The sequence below is a fragment of the Mirounga angustirostris genome, unplaced genomic scaffold, assembly GCF_029215605.1.
Source record: "Mirounga angustirostris isolate CCGP_5_RB_7025 unplaced genomic scaffold, mMirAng1.0.hap1 SCAF_8, whole genome shotgun sequence".
In the NCBI taxonomy this organism is placed as follows: Eukaryota; Metazoa; Chordata; class Mammalia; order Carnivora; family Phocidae; genus Mirounga; species Mirounga angustirostris.
This window is the reverse complement of record NW_026991716.1, coordinates 118,047,450-118,065,259: the sequence shown is the minus strand read 5'-3', so window position 1 is coordinate 118,065,259 and position 17,810 is coordinate 118,047,450. Positions and strand designations below refer to the sequence as shown.

Here is a 17,810-nt window from a genome sequence, read left to right as displayed (position 1 = left end):
TCCAGTAAATATCTGCATTAGTTAAGAAGAAACAGCTTAACTGTGTATTTATTTTGGCATAAATACATCCTGTGATATAAAATTTGTTAAAGTTGGGTTATGAATTTCACTCCTTTAGTAAAACATAACAACTTATTAGGATTTTTATCGTAGATGGCGCTTAAAATGAGATTTCTCTGTTTTGTAAATTCGTGCTATGAATTATGTGTTGGAGAACTGGGACTTAAAATATATGACTTAAAAGATGCATATCTTATTAACATAAGAATTAAAAAAAGATGCATATCTTAATTCTAGGAAGCCTATCAGAAGCAGACGACTCACGATTATAATTATCATTTCATGACACTGGTTATCTAAGCAGCTGCTCAATTTCGGATTAGCCCCTGGCTCCATGGGCTGGCACAGCATCAGCAGGACTGTGCTGCCCTGGATTGCAGACGAGTCTTAAATGCTCTCATTTCTCCCTATAGCAGTCATTTGGATAAACCTTTCCACTTCTGGACTTTATCAGTTTTAGTGCATGTATAAATCCTACTATTTTTTAAAAGTAGAAAAATTGCAAGACCTGACTCCAGTCCATAGGATCAACCACAGAAATGAGAGAACTCTTGTGGCAAAGTAGTTTTGTGGGGCTTTTGGTAATTGTTTTCCAGAATGCCCTCGTAATTTTCCTTAACAATCATCCTTAACTCAACAAATATTTATGGAGCACTTACTCTGTGACAGGCGCTCCCAGGCACTGTATCAGGCACTAGGGAAACAGATGTGTGCAAAATAAGCAAAATGCCTGCTGTCTACTCAGGCAATAAGTAAATGCAATATAGAAGTATATTAAAGGGGAAAATATGGCAGAAAGGGGAATTAGGAAGTACATTTGGAGGCATGGGGTTGCAGTTTTTAAAAATATCAATGTCAGTTTTTTTAAAATGCCTTTGAGTCCATAGTCTTGGGTTCAGATCCCATCTCTGGCCTTGGCACCATGGCTTCTCCACGTCGGAGCGTCCTCATCTATAGAATGGGGTAATAATACTATCCACCTCAAAAGGTTGTTGTTAAAATTAAATGAACTATTGTAAGTAGAGTATATTGCACAGAGCCTGGCATGTAATAAAGCTTACTATATTTTAACAACAATAATAAAATGATGGCAATCCACATATGAACTGAACCCTAACATTGAAACCCCAGAACTTAACCTGGCTTGGCTCTTTAGATGACATAGCAGCAATCATTTGGGAGGTTGTTGGTATTTTATTAGGGCACTGTGATATTGTGATTTATAGCAAAAAATAAATATTTGGTCATTTCTGGCACAGATTTCCTAAAGCCCTTAGAATTTCCTAAGTGCCCAAAGCCATAAAAGTGGTTTTTTGTTATGTTAATAAGGTGACTTTTGGACCCACCTAATGATGAGGCCTGGTTGCCAAGAGAACTAACTATGGGATTAGAGGGTTAGAACTTTCAGTCCCACCCCTTGACCTCTGGGGAGGGGAGAGGGGAGAAGTTGAATGGAACTCTAGTGGTCAATGGGTTTAGTCAATCATACTTATGTCATGAAGCCCCCATAAAAACCCAAAAAGGACAGGGTTCAGAGAGCTTCCAGGTAGGTGAACAAGTGGAGATTTGGAAAGGATGGCAGTCCTAGAGAGGTCACGGAAGCTCTTAGGCCTTCCCCCATACCTTGCCCTATGCATCTTGTCCATCTGGCTGTTTCCTGAGTCATATTTTATGATAAACCAGTAATCTCGTAAGTAAAATGTTTTCCTGAATTCTATGAGCCACTCTAGCAAATTAAACACAAGAAGGGGGTCCTTGGAACCCCCAATCTATGGCCGGCATGATGGCAGAACTCTAGGTGGAGTTGTCTAGAGACAAAATCAAGAATAACTAATGTAGGGGTGCCTGGGTAGCTCAGATGGTTAAGCGTCTGCCTTCGGCTCAAGTCATGGTCCCAGGGTCCTGGGATCGAGCCCCGCATCGGGCTCCCTGCTCAGCGGGAAGCCTGCTTCTCCCTCTCCCACTCCCCCTGCTTGTGTTCCCTCTCTCGCTGTGTATCTCTCTATCAAATAAATAAATAAAATCTTAAAAAAAAAGAATAACTAATGTAACTATATATATGTTGTGCACATTGTTTTAAAGTACACAGTGTTTTATTTACATTATTTTAAAGTATATGCCTATATGTTCTCACAAGCAGAAATAATCATCCAATTGAAACTACAAAATCTAAGAGGAAACATGAACATTATCTGGGAGAGGAGATTTTCAAAGGCTTGATTGGAAAGAGCAAGGTTATCCAAGGACACTTGGAAACAGAATGGGCCTAAAGGAATTAGCAATTAGCAGGGCCAGGAAAATAAGTGGACAGCCAGAAGACAGAAAAAGAACAGAAAGTAAGCCAGAGATTTTTGGAAAATGAGTACTATTTCCAGCTAGTTGTCTGGAAGTTCTTTGTTGAATAAAGTTAGCCTTGTATTGACTCTCTTATGTTTTTTGACAGTTGTAGAGACAATTTTTATATTATGCTGAGAAGCAAATAAATGAAGATGTAAAAGAGTGCATTACGAAGGGTTATGGATTTGGGCTGTGAGTTGTCCAGTTTCCACTTTTACCATCTTTTGATCAAGAAGAATTACATTTGCATTGTCCCCACTGTGCTAAAAATTCTCCTTGTTCAAAAATTTAAGCTTTCTTAAATCAGTTTCCATCTTGAATGTTATGTCAGTTTCTTTGCAGACCCTAGTTCTATCCATAGCATGTTCATTACCACTGTCTTTGTCTCTACTGTTTGAAATAGAAGTGATACCATCAGAATGAGGACAAGCAATAAAAACAAGATAACTCTGCTAATATTATGTTAGTTTAAAGCAACCGTAATAACTATAATTAAATAACATAAATAGCAGGGGTATAGATCTGATGTTAAACAAGAAATTGATTCTTTTTGTCATAGAATGGGTTTTTTTTTAAGATTTTATTTTTGAGAGAGAGAGCGCCCGCACATGGATTGGGAGTTTGGGGGAGGGGCAGAGGGCAAGGTAGAAAGAATCCCAAGCAGACTCCCTGCTGAGCTCACAACGCCGACCACCCCCCCGCCCCCCCCACCCCCGCCAGACCATGACCTGACCTGAAATCAAGAGTCAGAGGCTCAACCAACTGAGCCACCCAGGCACCCCCGTCGTAGAATGTTTTACATTTTTTTCTAAGAATAGAACAGAGAGTGTTGCTTTTCATTTATCATGTTTATTTCTTTACTCACTCCTTCTCTCAGGATTTTCACTCTAAAATGTGGAATGAACAGTTACATGAACTAGTATACACTTTATATTGCAAGTGTCAAGACTTTAGGATCATTATACCAATTCCTCAGAGTCTAAGGACTCTTATTAGGGAGTTGCTCTAAGTCAAGGACAAAATAAATTGAAATCCTAATCTTTTTAACAGTTCTCTCTTTGTTCAATGGATGGTTACTGTTTAAAGTCAAGTTAGTACTTGAAAAAAGTCTGCATGTGCACAGGAAAGGAAAACTTAGATTGAGGAGGAGAAACATTATTTCTAAGATATTTTAAAAGGTTGTTGTTTAGAATCCCTTCCTTTTTTGGAGTCTGAGTGCTCCTGTCCCATCTGGTGGTCTCTCAGGGAAAGGTAACAGGCTGCAGGGTCCCAGTGGAATATGAGCTGCTGACCTCACGCCCGCTCCAGCCACGGCCACTCTGAGGGGAAATTTATGAGGGAATATGTTTACCTCAGATTCTAGATTTTGATGATATGGTAGTCTCATCCATCAAGGATGCTTTTAGCTACAAAACTCCCAACTACAAGTGGCTTAAATGATAAGGAAATGTTGTCTGCCATAACAAGAACCTCTGAGGGGCAGGGGATCATTCTGGGGGCATTTCAGTGGTTGAACAGTATCAGAATTCTGAGGTGGCTTCTCTATATGCTCTTGGTTTTTCTCTCCTTGCCTTAAATAGCAGCTCGAAGCATCAGTTCACACTCAGCACGCGGAGGAAAAGGGTCAGGCCCTCTCCTTTGTAGCATAAATTGTGTCGTGTGTTCATGCCTAAACCAATCACTAGCAAGGAGAATAGACTTATCTCCCCGATTTAGACCAGTCAGTAGCCCCCACCCCTAAACATTGCCACCTGAACCCGAACAAAATTCAGCTTTCGTTAGCAAAGAAGGAAAAGCATGTCCGTTGTCTAGGGAACTAACAGTATCTGCCAGTGTGTAACTCCTGCGACTGCCACTTTAGCTCAATATTAACTCCTAGTCCCTGCTCTAGGGACCAGGGCATAGGATCTGAGACTAACCAGTTCCTCCAATATGGTGCTTGTGCTGAGTAAATTAGCTTGAGTGTCCGTCTGGGGCTTGTTGAGGCTAATTATCCCAGCTCTGCTTCTGGCAATCCCTTTCCCCAGATTCCCAGACAGGCCCCGGACCCTTTTACCACAGCTGTTGGCTTGGTAGCTCACCAGCGCCTCCATGTGGTGAGTCCCAGTAGCAAAGGAGCCGGGGAGACCGGCCTCCTTATGCCAGATCACTCCGTGGCAGGCCCTGGGCTTCACACCACTAAAATGGAACATTCGCTGGCAGCACTTGCCACCTTTGAGGAACCTAACATTCTGGAAATGCTGTTCTCCTTTCCTACAAGACCAGCCCAATCAATCTGGGAAATCTCTCCTTGGCTGTTCCCAGAACAGGGCTGATAAAAGATAGATTTTACCACTGCTGTCTTGTGGGTGCGCACCAGTTGCCCTGTTCGGGTGCACGTTTGCCTAACCGCCCAGTTAGCTATGCCTTCAGCGGCCACCTCCTGCTCCTGGACGCTGCCTTGGAGAGCAGCTCAGTTGCGGGCTCTGAGGATAAGGCTGCATTGTATGCAAGTAGTGTGCGGGTAACAGCTCCAACTCCTGGGTCGCATATATTTAGAAGGTCAACTGAGGCCAACAGGATTTAGAAACAACTTTCCAAATTACCAGCTGAAGCTGCAGGGTGCAGTTTTAATTTAACTCCCTCTGTCCTCTGCTGAAGAGAGCCACATTCCAGGAGCACCTTTCCACGGTCCCTTCCTTTCCTGGGCTGCACGCACAACATTTGCTCTGTGTTAATTCAGGTCCCATGACCTGACTGGTGTACGTTGAAACTAGTTTTTTCATACATCTCCTTTGGGCTTGGGAGGATCCATTCTTGTGTTAAGTTGCATGGTCCTAGCAAAGCAAAGCTGTGGATATAAATTGTGGCTTTTTGATTTACTTCAGCCAAAAGGAGAGTTCTGGTCCACCTCAGAGCCACAGGCTTCCTTACCCATTTCAACCCAGCCAAGACCTCAAGCTCCTGGCAGTATTTTAAGTGGGTGGGTAAGAGCTTGTTTTCCTGGTTGTTTCCCATTTACAAAGTTGAACTGGCAATCTGAATGGACTATTGTACAGCACTCGCTAAACTTGGACATGTGTATCAACTACTTTATTTCCGTTAAAATATTTATGTTGTCAATTCTGTTTTGTTACCAGACATATTTTTATAGGGAATGTGCTCCAATTTGTAATTTATTTAATTGAAAGACATGAATTTAATACTAATTTAAACTTAGCTTTAGTAATAAACTCAAAAAATAAATTGCCACATTTTTTTTCATCTTGGCCTTGCAATCACCCATGTTTATCATATGACAATCAAATTTTTTAATGTTCAAACTTTATTACTGTATTGAATTTTGCATAAATTAGGTCAGAAGACATTGTAGCTATGACGGACACTATTTGCATGCATGTACACACAGACATATTTGCTGTATTATTTTTTGGAGACATAGAACCACCATTTCAGTTTGAAAATTTAACTAAAGATAATTCAAAAATAATCATCTGTAAAACCTTGTAGAGACTCTATTCAAATTAATGTTTTTCTTTCTCAGAAAATAAATATTACTCAGCTATAATAATTGAATTACCTTGATCACTGGGTTTTTTATTTTAAAAATTAAGGCACAACAGTTATTAGGTTACTTTGCTAAAGATCAAGTTTTTAGAATTTAATGACACTGATTCTCCTAGATTCTCTTGGAAGCTGTTTTATTGAAGTACAGAAATTATTAAGCAATATAAACATCACCCTTGTGGCTTGGAAATGAATTACAATTTCCATCCAGATAATTGGTTCATGAAGAATTATGCACTAGGGAAAATTACTCTGTGTATATTATTTTAAAATAATAAAACAAAATTATGTTATTTTCATTCGGATGACTCAATGTTTGCTGTTCTTGTTGTTCTTCCCCTGTGTTCTAGAAAGGTATACATGAGTGGAATTTTAGTGCTTCTTCTGTCAGGGGAGTGAGGTAAGTGTGCTTGGTATATTTTTTTTACTTAGAAGACAATAGAACTTTTAGTCAGGATTTAAAAGTGCAAAGAACTTCAAGAACACTTCTACTGATGAAAATGCTCAACCTCCTTTTCTATCTCCATTATGAAAACATCTGTAACAAAACTTTGTTAGTTGAACTGACTCTGTGCCTATCACCTGCTTAAAATATGTAATGAGGGGTAAATGTGGACTGTGGACCAGAATCAAGGTGTAAGTAAAAGTGAGCTATCCGGGTCCTCTCTAGCTGGTTGAGCTGTTGGTTTATGTGATAGGATGGTTTTTAGTCTTTTGATATGCCAGGAACTAATCTATTGTTAGATGGAACCAAAAAACCACATGCCATCGATCAGATTGTGTCCTATAGTTAATGTAAGTATTAATGAGACGATAGGGAATTCACTTTTTAAAAACTTTTCCTCGGGTTGCTCTTAATGACATGTTCTTGAGACTACAGTGGCTCACTTCAGTTTGGTTCAGTTCTGACATTGCATCATAATGCCAGTAGGTCAGGAAACGCCATTTCCTGGGATTTAGAAATGAGATTTTTTCCAGAACCAAGAGCCACTGGTTAAACATTTAAATACTTGTTCTATCAAGTTCAGGCTAAACCAGCTCCTGGAAATTTCAAACCAAATTACTTCTGTTTACTACTATTTATCTCCACATAATAGAAATGAGAAAAAACAGATTTCTGCAGGCTGGTTACACAATACCCTGTTGCTTTTGGCATAATAATAATTGGTTTTGTTGGAGCGTGAACTGGTAGAGCCGTCTGAGTCACTGATAATTGGAGTTTGCCTGGTAAAACCACCTGTTACCTCATGAGTGATCTGCAGAGAAACAAGCAAGATAATGGACTGACTCATTAGGTATCTTTCCAACCCATGCCTTCTCAAATAAAGTTTTACTCTCTTAATATTTAATTTTTAAAATCAGTCATTAACAAGGCAGTCAGTATTTTTTTTTTAAAGATTTTATTTATTTATTTGACAGAGAGAGACACAGTGAGAGCAGGATCACAAGGAGGAGGAGAGGGAGAGGGAGAAACAGGCTTCCCGCGGAGCAGGGAGCCCGATGCGGGGCTCGATCCCAGGACCCTGGGATCATGACCTGAGCCGAAGGCAGACGCCTAACGACTGAGCCACCCAGGCGCCCCAAGGCAATCAGTATTTTTAACAATTTTAAACAATTTAGGAAAGTATGGTAATATAAATTCCACCTTATCATATCTATTTTCCAATGAAATTTTTTAAATTAAAGATGGCATCACTACGTAAACCTTTGTTGTGTCTCACAGCATATACGTAGAATGCTTCCATGTGGCTTACTGCTGGTTGATACAGTTGAGAAACGTAAGCTCCAGTGTGTGATTTCAAAGGGAGCTAACTTTTCTTGGCTTCCTCCTTTATAAAGAGATAACTACAGAAAAAAAAAAAAAATCCAACTAAGTCAGCAGTTTGTCTTGCATCACCTCAGAACTTCCTTGCTCAGCTCAGTCAATGGACATTTATTGAGCACCAGCTGTGTGTCAAATGTTGAGTCCTATTCTGCTAAAAATACAAGTGACTAAGACATGAACTCCTACTCTCAAAGAGCTCACAGCCCATCAGTGGAACATTTAACAACTAAGGACAATACAGTCATTATTGAGATGACAGTGAGATGAGCAATAACAGATCTATGTTTAAGGAACAGAGGTGCAAGAGAAAGTCTTTCTGTTTAAGGTAGAAGTGGGGAAGGGAGACGGTAGGATCTAAGCTGGGCCTTGAATGATGAATAGAATTTCTTTAAAAAGTCAAAAATATTGTGCACTCCAAATTGCAGGAACAGCAGATGCAAAGGCATGAAAGAGGGATTGGCAAACTACGGTCCACAGGCCAAATATGGCCCACTGCCTGTTTTTGTAAATAAAGCTTTATTGGAACTCAGCCATGTTCATTCATTTGTGTATTGTCTAAGGCTGCCCCAACAGCCAAACTGAGTAGTTTGGCCTGCAAAGCTTGAAATATTACTCTCTGGCCCATTACAGGAAATATTTGCTAACCTTTGGCAAAAACCAGCATGGCTTGAATGGTAGACTCAAAATTATTTCAATTGCTCTAAAATCACTTGCTGAGTCAGAACCAAGAGCTGCTCCACATTTCTTCACACCTCTAAAAGCCCTACAACTGATGAGGTGCTTTTCCTGCCTCCACACATTGCCTTTCTAGCTTTGGAGACATTTCATTGTTCTAAAGATGCCACAGAACCAGAATCACAGAGCTCAGTCAGCCAGCCGATGCTTACGCCTTTCCTCCCATCATGCAGTGTGGTGCTGTAGCAGGCAGGACAATTTCCCATGCTCAGTTGGAGGGATACATAGCGGAGGTGTACTGACAGCCCCCCAGAGCGACCCCATCTGCAGATATGAGTAGGAGGACAATTCTCAGACTCTTAAGTAATTTTAGTATTGCGGTATGGGGAACATCACTTTTTCAAGTGCTATTTATATCTTTTTGTTATAAACAACATTGATATCATAATGGGGATTGGATATAAAATGTATTTATTTTGCACTACACATTCATAGAAGTATTGATATTTCCCTGAATAATTCTTTCTGTTTGTTTCAGTATTTCTAAATTTGAAGAACGATGCTGTTTTCTTTATGTGCTTCATAATTCCGATGATTTCCAAATCTATTTCTGTACAGAACTGCACTGTAAAAAGTACGTATTCGTCACTGTTTAGGTGTAAAAAATACTGTTCTTACCTGATCATTATTTTTAATTAATGAGTGAACATGTAGTTCCTGTAAGGAATTCATGACTGTGGTTATATAAATATTTCATTTGGCCAAATAGTTTATAATTATGGGGTATGTTTAACAGAGAATGGGGGGGAGGGCTCTCTTTATTAGCACCACGCTCTAACTAACTGAGCTAACCAGCCAGCTTGAGGGCTCTCTTTAATAAACCATGCATTTTCTTAGTCATAATTTATTTTTCCACAGACAAAACATTAACCAAGACCTGCCAGTTAATGGCCAACTGTTATGTCTCTTTTTTAAGGTGCTCACTTATTGCAATAGATGATTACCAAAATTTTCATTCTTGAATTCTGTGAATAATCTCACTGTTTTCTGCAACAATGGCTCTTAACTCTGGTTCAAATTAGAATCAACTGGTGCATTTTAACAAGTGCCTGGGCCCTACCCCTGACTAATTATGTTGGATTTTCTGGTAGGGGTACAGTTCTAGTTAAGAGCCAGTGATCTGATCTACACCCATAAAAGACAGTCCAAAAATCCACGTACTGCACTGTATGCTTGTGTTAACCTCCCTGGGTATATTTCTCTTGAACTAATAATTAAGTACTTCATGTTCCCTTAGGACATAGAGACTGACTGTGGGGATGTAGGCAAGTGAGCAACAATTTAGAAACCGAAGTACGGGTAGAAGCCAACTTGGACTTAAAATTTTCCTGAGGGTTGTTCTTATTCAAATAGCTACTGTCTGACCCCATGGTAAATGACTAATATACTAGTTACAGTATACAGTCAGTTATTTTTATCTTGGTACCAAATAAAATGTTTGTAAATCCATAATTCTATAGTTGGCTATAGAACTATATGGCTATAGTTTTATCTTTATTATTATAAAACAAGTAGTAAAAAGATTTGGAAATAAAAAATAATTCCTAGCACAAATATGGTCAACTTTTCTACTTAAATTCTCGAGGCTACTGATTTGTTTCTATGATAATGATAGCCAAGATTTATGGAGTGCTTACCCCAGATCTAATATCTATTTTAATCTTCAAATAAAAACTGTTAGGTAGCTAATATAAACATCTTCATTGAAAAGAGTTTAAAAAAAAGAGTCATAGATAGTTCAATGAGCTTAAAATCATATATAGCAAAAAATGAACATCTGGGATTTGGACCAAGTACATGTGACTCTAGAAGACAGGCTCCAAAAAATTACACTGTGTTCCCATCCCACTGTGTTATATTCTGCTTAGAGATGTTCATGTTGAAAAACTGTATGAATAGCTGATGGAAGTCTTTACCCCAGATCTTAAAGTCTGTCTTTAAAGTCAGATTTTTTTTAGGTCTGTCACTTTCTTCTTCCTCTTGGTTGAATTTACCTTTGTCTCTAACTCATCAGGATATTTAATCTTCATCAGAGCATACTGTTACTCTAATCAGGCTTGGGAACTTCTTTTTCTTGTCACTGACTCCAAGAAATGTGTAAAGAGAAAGGAAGAGTGGGGAAGTAGGGACCACATGCAACTCCCAACGATAGGTTCCAAACTCCCAGATGGGCTTTGTCTGTTTTGTTCCTTGTCACAGTTCCAAAGGCCAGAATAGTTTTCGATCCTAGTAGACACTTGATGAGTATTTGTTGGTTGGTTGGATGGATGGATGGATGGATGGATGGATGGATGGATGGATTAAAAAGAGGTATAGAGAAAGAAAGGTTCCGAGTTGTGGAAGCTAGATTTTTCTTATCCCACACAACCTGCTCTTCCCTTGGGCTGGCAGTGCAGAGCGTGACCTGCCTGTGAGACCATCAGCCCCTATTCATAGTGGCTCCCATGCTTTAAGTCTGTGAATGGTTAGCATCCCCTCTGAATGGACTAGACACAGCTAGTGTTACAGGGAGCAGATCTGTTTCTTGTTATAACTATTTTTCTTGGCTCTGAAATGGTCTACAGGAAAAAAAAAAAAAAAAAAAAAAAACTTCACAAGAAGAGTTCCTGAAGAAAATGTCACCAAAAAAGAGGTGGCTTCTTTCACACACATACAAGCCTGCTGTTCCTAATTCATATCGGTGTTCTGCAGATTGTGTTTACGAAACACCATATTTATGATGTTAAAGGCAAAATATTTAATAACTGAGATCAAATGTTGTAGTGGCCAACACTATATCAAATAGTCACCTCAGAATTTAGAGACACTACTCCAGAATTTGGGTATTTTTTGTTAATTCCCATTTTAAATAATAATATGACCATCAGCAAAACGATAATAGCTAATTTTAATGAGTGCACTCTGTTAAGCACTTTACAAGTATTATGTCAAGTCATCTTCCTAACAACCTTTAAGTTAGATACTTCTATAGTCCCTATTTTTGTAATGAAGGGGTGAGGCTCAGAGAGGTGGAGGAGCTTGCCCAAAATCACACAAATACTAGCAATCTTGGCCTGACACCCAAGTCCACAGTCTTCACATTTCTATGACATTGTCTAGCTTCATCGTTCTGATTCTATAACATATCACATTACTATTATTTGAAGTGAGGCATTAGGTTGGACAATCCTACCAGCCTGTGTTTTTCTTTCTGAAAAATCATATTTTTCCTGCTGATACTGATAGTTTGTTTATTGCCTGATTTTAGAAAGTCTCTTAGCTCCCATTTTTTGCTCTGAAGTCATGTTGGAACGTACTTGCTTATATTTAATATCAGATGTATTATGAGTGACCACATACCAACTCTCATTGTAGGTTTTTTGAAATGGTGAACACCATCACTGAAGAGAAGGGGAGAGGCACGGAGGAAGGAGATTGTGAAAGTGACTCCCTGGAGGTAATGACTCTGGTTGCATGTTCATTTTACAGAGTTTCTCTGTGGCTTTTTTTTTTTTTTTAAGATTTTATTTATTTATTTGAGAGAGCACAAGCAGGGGGAGAGACAGAGGAAGAAGCAGACTCTCTGCTGAGCAGGGAGCCCGACACAGGGCTCCATCCCAGGACCCTGAGATCATGACCTGAGCCGAAGGCAGACACTTAACCGACTGAGCCACCCAGGTGCCCCTTCTTTGTGGTTTTTTAAAAAAATGAACTATTTAAAGTCTTACTGGGGTATGCGTGGCGGGGAGGACATGTAAGTGGTGGTCTGTGAGCTTTCCCTTAATGCTGAAGGCAACTTCTGGAATTCCTTGTTAAAAAAGAGCTGAAAAGGGGAACCTGGGTTGCTCAGTCAGTTAAGCGGCCAACCCTTGATTTTAGCTCAGGTCATGATCTCAGGGTCCTGGAATGGAGCCCCATGTCCCACTCCGCGCTGAGCAGGGAGTCTGCTTGTCTCCCTCTCCCTCTGCCCCTCCCCCTGCTCACAGAGGTAGGCGCTCTCTCTGTCTCTCTCTAAAATAAATAAATCTTAAAAAAAAAAAAAAAGCTAAAAAGCAAACATTGGAGAACTCTTATTTGCAAACACTGAGTTTTGGTATTTTGCTTACCTGACAGTGAGTAACTGTGCTTTGTTATCTGTGAGGATGTTGATTACCCTCCATGCACGGGCCACAGTGCCCTGGCATTTTTTATGTTCCTCTGAGATATGTGCAATTCAAACAAGCAGAATTCGGTGAAAATTCTGAATGGCACTATGGCCATGGCCCTCCTTTGTATGCTACACAGAGGACCTGGACCAATGGAAGATTAATGGAATACAGAGAGGAGGTAATAGTCACCTGAAATACTGTTCCTCGCAACCCCAGTCCTCTGACTTCTACCTCATGGACACACGACACTGCAGACATCTATTCCTAGATCACGTCCATTTTCTCTGTCATGGTTCCTCTGGGATAAAGAACCTTCCATCACTGCAAGGACTGGTGCTGGAGTGTCCCAAGAGGGCTGACCCCCGGATCGTGAGCATCTTCAGAAAGTTGACCCTCCTCCAGGCGTGACAGTAGGCCAGCTTTTTCTCCAAGCCCTGCCCAGTGTTGGACTTGGGACAACATTCAAAATCCAAGCAATACTGAAAATGTCATTCCTAGTGCTAAAGTGAAATTGAAGAAGCTAGAGCACCAGCCTGACTGGTACACTCATTTATTAATGTCATCCCACATACTAGAACTTTTATAAAAATATTGAAGTCGTAAGGTAGCAACTGAAGGAAAATTTCAATAGAATAACCAAGTGTTGACTCTGTCCAGAGTGAAGTTCTATAATTATCTAGCAGTTGTATAGCTTTGATGTTCCTAGGTAAGCCTAAGGCTCTTTCATTAAAGTTATAAAAAGATGATAGGATCTGATTTGAAAAAAATAAAAAAAGTTTCCCCATGCATTAACTTGTTGTCTATGGGAGTAACAGACAATACTTATTTGTATATATTTTATATTTTACAATTTTGTATTTTCTTATTCAAGTGATTTTGTTAGGAATTAGATCTCTTGGCTCCTACATCAGTGCTCCTTGACTAGACCTCATTATCTCTGTTTTTATTTGGTTTAAATTTAGTCACTTGATACACAGCAATGACCAAAGTAAAGGGTAGCAAAGACAATGAAAGTGAAACAGTTTTATTAGTAAATATAAAATGATGAAGTGGGTGGACTGGAAAATCCATAAAGTTCCTCTGCAATGTCATAAAATGCTGGCTTTTTTTAACCAGTGAGAGCTATCCTTTATTTTATACCCTTCTTTGTGGAACAAAATCCATTGTACCAAAAATACACATAGCACAGCCAGGCTGTGGTCTCCATATGAGACAACGTGGTCTTCTTAATTGATTAAATCAACAGTTTATTTTTTTTTTAAAGATTTTATTTATTTATTTGAGAGAGAGAGAATGAGAAAGAGAGAGCACATGAGAGGGGGGAGGGTCAGAGGGAGAAGCAGACCCCCTGCTGAGCAAGGAGCCCGATATGGGACTCGATCCCGGGACTCCAGGATCATGACCTGAGCAGTCGCTTAACCAACTGAGCCACCCAGGCACCAAATCAACAGTTTAGACTCTACTCCGGGAACCACTTTAACCATATGCATAGCATAACACAGATCCAGTTGCCTTAGAATTTGTGATGAATTTTACCAGCTGATTTTTCTAAGACTCAGTTTCCTATAATGTAAAAAAAAAAAAAAAAAAAGGTAGGTAGATCACTTTTTAAAGAGCTCCCAAGAAGATACAGAATCAAGATCCTTTGATCTGGATACAGTAATAAGTGGGGTGGCTGTGTGCAGGGCTCTTCCTGGTCAGACAGTCCTTTTTCAAGTACTGAGAACAATCAGCCAACCAAATAAGGAGGGGAATGCTCCAGTCCGTAGGAATAGCCCAAGGGTTTTAGTTGCTGTGCTGACCTCACAAAAACCAGCTTACACAGTATTGCTGATTCATCAAAGTGCTCCTAACTCACCCTTCTCGAGTAAGTGCAGGGATACTATTCTTTTCATGTTAGAAAAACACTCATACACTCTGTCTTTTGCATGCGCTCAGAATAATTTAAAATCTTGGACATAGAATGGCTTCTACAGCATTCCCAGTGGACTGTATAGCATATACAGGGAATTCAAGCATACTTATTTTAAGTGTTTTGGGTAGTTTGCCATTAAACCCCAAGTAGTGACCTTGCTGACATTTGGGTGTTGGGGGGGGGGTGAGGGGAGTGTTTGTGGGCACAACAGTAATGAACGGGGATTGCGATGATGTTCTGGGCTGCGAACATGATGACATCCATCTTCACTCTCCCTCTCACCGAATCTCCCTTTGTAGCCAGTGCACCTTTACAATATGAGTCACTAAATTGCCTGAACTTATATTTTCGCCTCACTTAGGATAAGTTCATGATTACATTTCCTGGATATTTTCTTTTTTCTTTTTTTTCTTTTTTTTTTAAAGATTTTATTTATTTATTTGACAGAGAGAGACACAGCGAGAGAGGGAACACAAGCAGGGGGGGCGGGAGAGGGAGAAGCAGGCTTCCCGCTGAGTAGGGAGCCCGATGCGGGGCTCGATCCCAGGACCCTGGGATCGTGACCTGAGCCGAAGGCAGACGCTTACCAACTGAGCCACCCAGGCACCCCCATTTCCTGGATATTTTCAACATTCTTAATTTAAAATTATTTTATTGGTGTTCCAAATATTTGATTAAAATGAATTCTCTCAGGGTGCCTGGGTGGCTCAGTTGGTTAAGCGACTGCCTTCGGCTCAGGTCATGATCCCGGAGTCCTGGGATCGAGTCCCGCATCGGGCTCCCTGCTCGGCAGGGAATCTGCTTCTCCCTCTACCCTCCTCCCTCTCATGCTCTCTGTATCTCATTCTCTCTGTCTCAAATAAATAAATAAAATCTTTAAAAAAAAAAAATGAATTCTCTCATTTCATTACCACAAACTAGACTTGACCGTCAGCCCGTGAATGACACACAAAAAAATAATTCCTCTACTTCCCATTTCTGATAATGTAAACAAGAAGGATTCTTTAGAGACCACCTTTACACGGCGATTAAGATGTATATGCAGAATAGTTGCTTTCTGATCATCACCTCAGCTGGGGATAGAATTAAAGTTGTTTCAATGCATGTGTCAATTATTCCTGAAGCCTCTGGGAAGCTAGGCCCACGGCAAAATTAAAATGTTGGAAAGATCAAATATTCTTTAATGTTAACCTCACTTAGGGTGTTGTCAACATTGGCAAACTTGAACTATCAATGTGGTTCTATAAACTACAAATTTGAAGCTAATCCCTAGACTTCTAGATGTTTGACAGACTTCTTATCTGAAGCCCATATTAAGATCTGCTTTTCTTTCTGATTTGAATAATAAGGTTTCTTAGAAGCGGTACAATTGTGGGAGGGATTCAGCCGCCTTGGGGTCATGGTCAGCTCCCTCGTCCAACTGATCAAACCTGACTCTACTGAAATCCCTGTGCGGGGGTCAGGAGCCTTGGATTCTAGTTGTCATTTTGCTAATGGCCAGTTTTATAACTTTGGACAAAATTCATACTCTTGGCTGGGCTAAAATGATTTTATTCTTCTCACTTCTCAAGTGAGAGTGGACCAAGAACACCTAAAATATGCTTTCCTAGCTCTAATTTGTATAATTTTTCAAGATTAGTACAAACTGTGCAAGGTTATTTCAAATATAGATCAATCCCACTATCAGAGGACTTTTCTGCTTTTGAACAGAAAGAGAAACAGCTTCTTTTGATTCAAGGCCGTGGTTTTTGACTTAAGGATGTATTTTGACGTGGGGGGTAATGAAGCCAAATCTTAAATAATTTAATAGATCGGTAAATTTATATTGAAATCACTGAACAGTTGATTGCCATTAACCATAAGAGTTCTAACACGTATCAACTGTAGTCCCTACTTTGTTCTCTCAGCCTTCCAGATTTTCACTAACACCTTGGGCATCTACCCAGCAGCCTCCTGGGAGAAACCCCTGTTCGGCCTCTCTCCCTCCTCACACCACGAGGTCCCTCCAGCCCAGTCACCTAATCCTCTCCGTCATTCCCCTATCTCAGGTCTTCACCACCCCTCCTGTGACCTCATCTCTCTCCTGCCATCAGTATGCGTCTCTGTCATCATCAGAGAGATCTCTCACACGATCTTATCCTGTGACTCCCCTCATTAAAAACCTTTGATGCTACTCTTTGTAGAAGGTTTCCACAGATACAATGTTCTCAACCCTCTGGCTGGAACATAGCCTTGCCTTTCCACCTCGTGGGCTGGGATTGCCAAACTCTTTTCCATTTTCCAGAAGGCCAACCTTTCCTGCCCCTGGGCTTGATCTGCAGATGCCCAACTCCACATGCTTTTTCTTCTCTGTCCCACCTGGTGGCTGCATCCTCGTTTTTTGAGATACAAGTCAAGTGTCATTTCTCAACACCACCTCTCACTCTTCTCTGCTCTCCTCGCATTCCCGGCCCCCTTCTCCACCCTAGGTCTTCTCATTGCATTGTAACGGGAGCCTGCACCGGACTGTGAACATCCCAGAGCAGGGCTGTGGCTCTGTGTCCTTTCTAATCACATAGCCTCACATGGTATGAGGCATCCAAGCAGAAGTAGTTCAATCAGATCAGAAGGCTTGGAAGGGCTTGAAGGTGGTGTGTGATAAAGCCAGATTGTTTAAAAATATCTCAAACGGGGGAGAGGGCTATGGATTGGAAGGGACAGAGTAGGTGCTGTGACACCGGTTTAAAAGTTGTTCAATCAATGGTAAGTCAGTGAAAGAATGTACAGTGTTATCAAGCTGCACATCAGAACCAAGGCATTATTAACTCATTCTCTTTTCATCTCTTTCTTTTTTTATTTCCTTGGAGGAAAAAAAGCCAGATACAAATCATGGAGGTCCTTTTGGTCCTCAGTACAAAATATGCTATGTCTCCCTCCTCACTTCTCTCCCAAACACACACATATATTCTACCTCTCCGTACCTCCTCCTCTCTCTCTCTTTCCCTCCCCACCCTGCCCTCCCTTTTCCTCTCTATCCCTCTTTCTCATATATTTATTTGTTGTTGTTTTTTTTAAAGATTTTATTTATTTATTTGACAGAGACAGAGATAGCAAGAGCAGGAACACAAGCCCCGGGAGTGGGAGAGGGAGAGCAGGCTTCCAGCCGAGGAGGGAACCCGATGTGGGACTTGATCCCAGGACCCTGGGATCATGACCTGAGCCGAAGGCAGACGCTTAACGACTGAGCCACCCAGGCGCCCCATATATTCATTTGTACCTCACTGTT

General features: G+C 40.5%; 1 protein-coding gene across 2 annotated transcripts in view; it reads left to right on the top strand.

Annotated features, from left to right (window-relative positions):
* MAP3K5 (mitogen-activated protein kinase kinase kinase 5) overlaps positions 1-17,810 on the top strand; it is a 194,524-nt gene that overhangs the window by 113,441 nt on the left and 63,273 nt on the right. For both annotated transcript variants that reach the window (XM_045865609.2, XM_064598140.1), the window contains 3 exons: positions 6,294-6,343; positions 8,982-9,077; positions 11,858-11,939. In XM_045865609.2, coding sequence (XP_045721565.1) covers positions 6,294-6,343; positions 8,982-9,077; positions 11,858-11,939 — 228 coding nt within the window. The remainder of the gene's footprint in view (positions 1-6,293; positions 6,344-8,981; positions 9,078-11,857; positions 11,940-17,810) is intronic.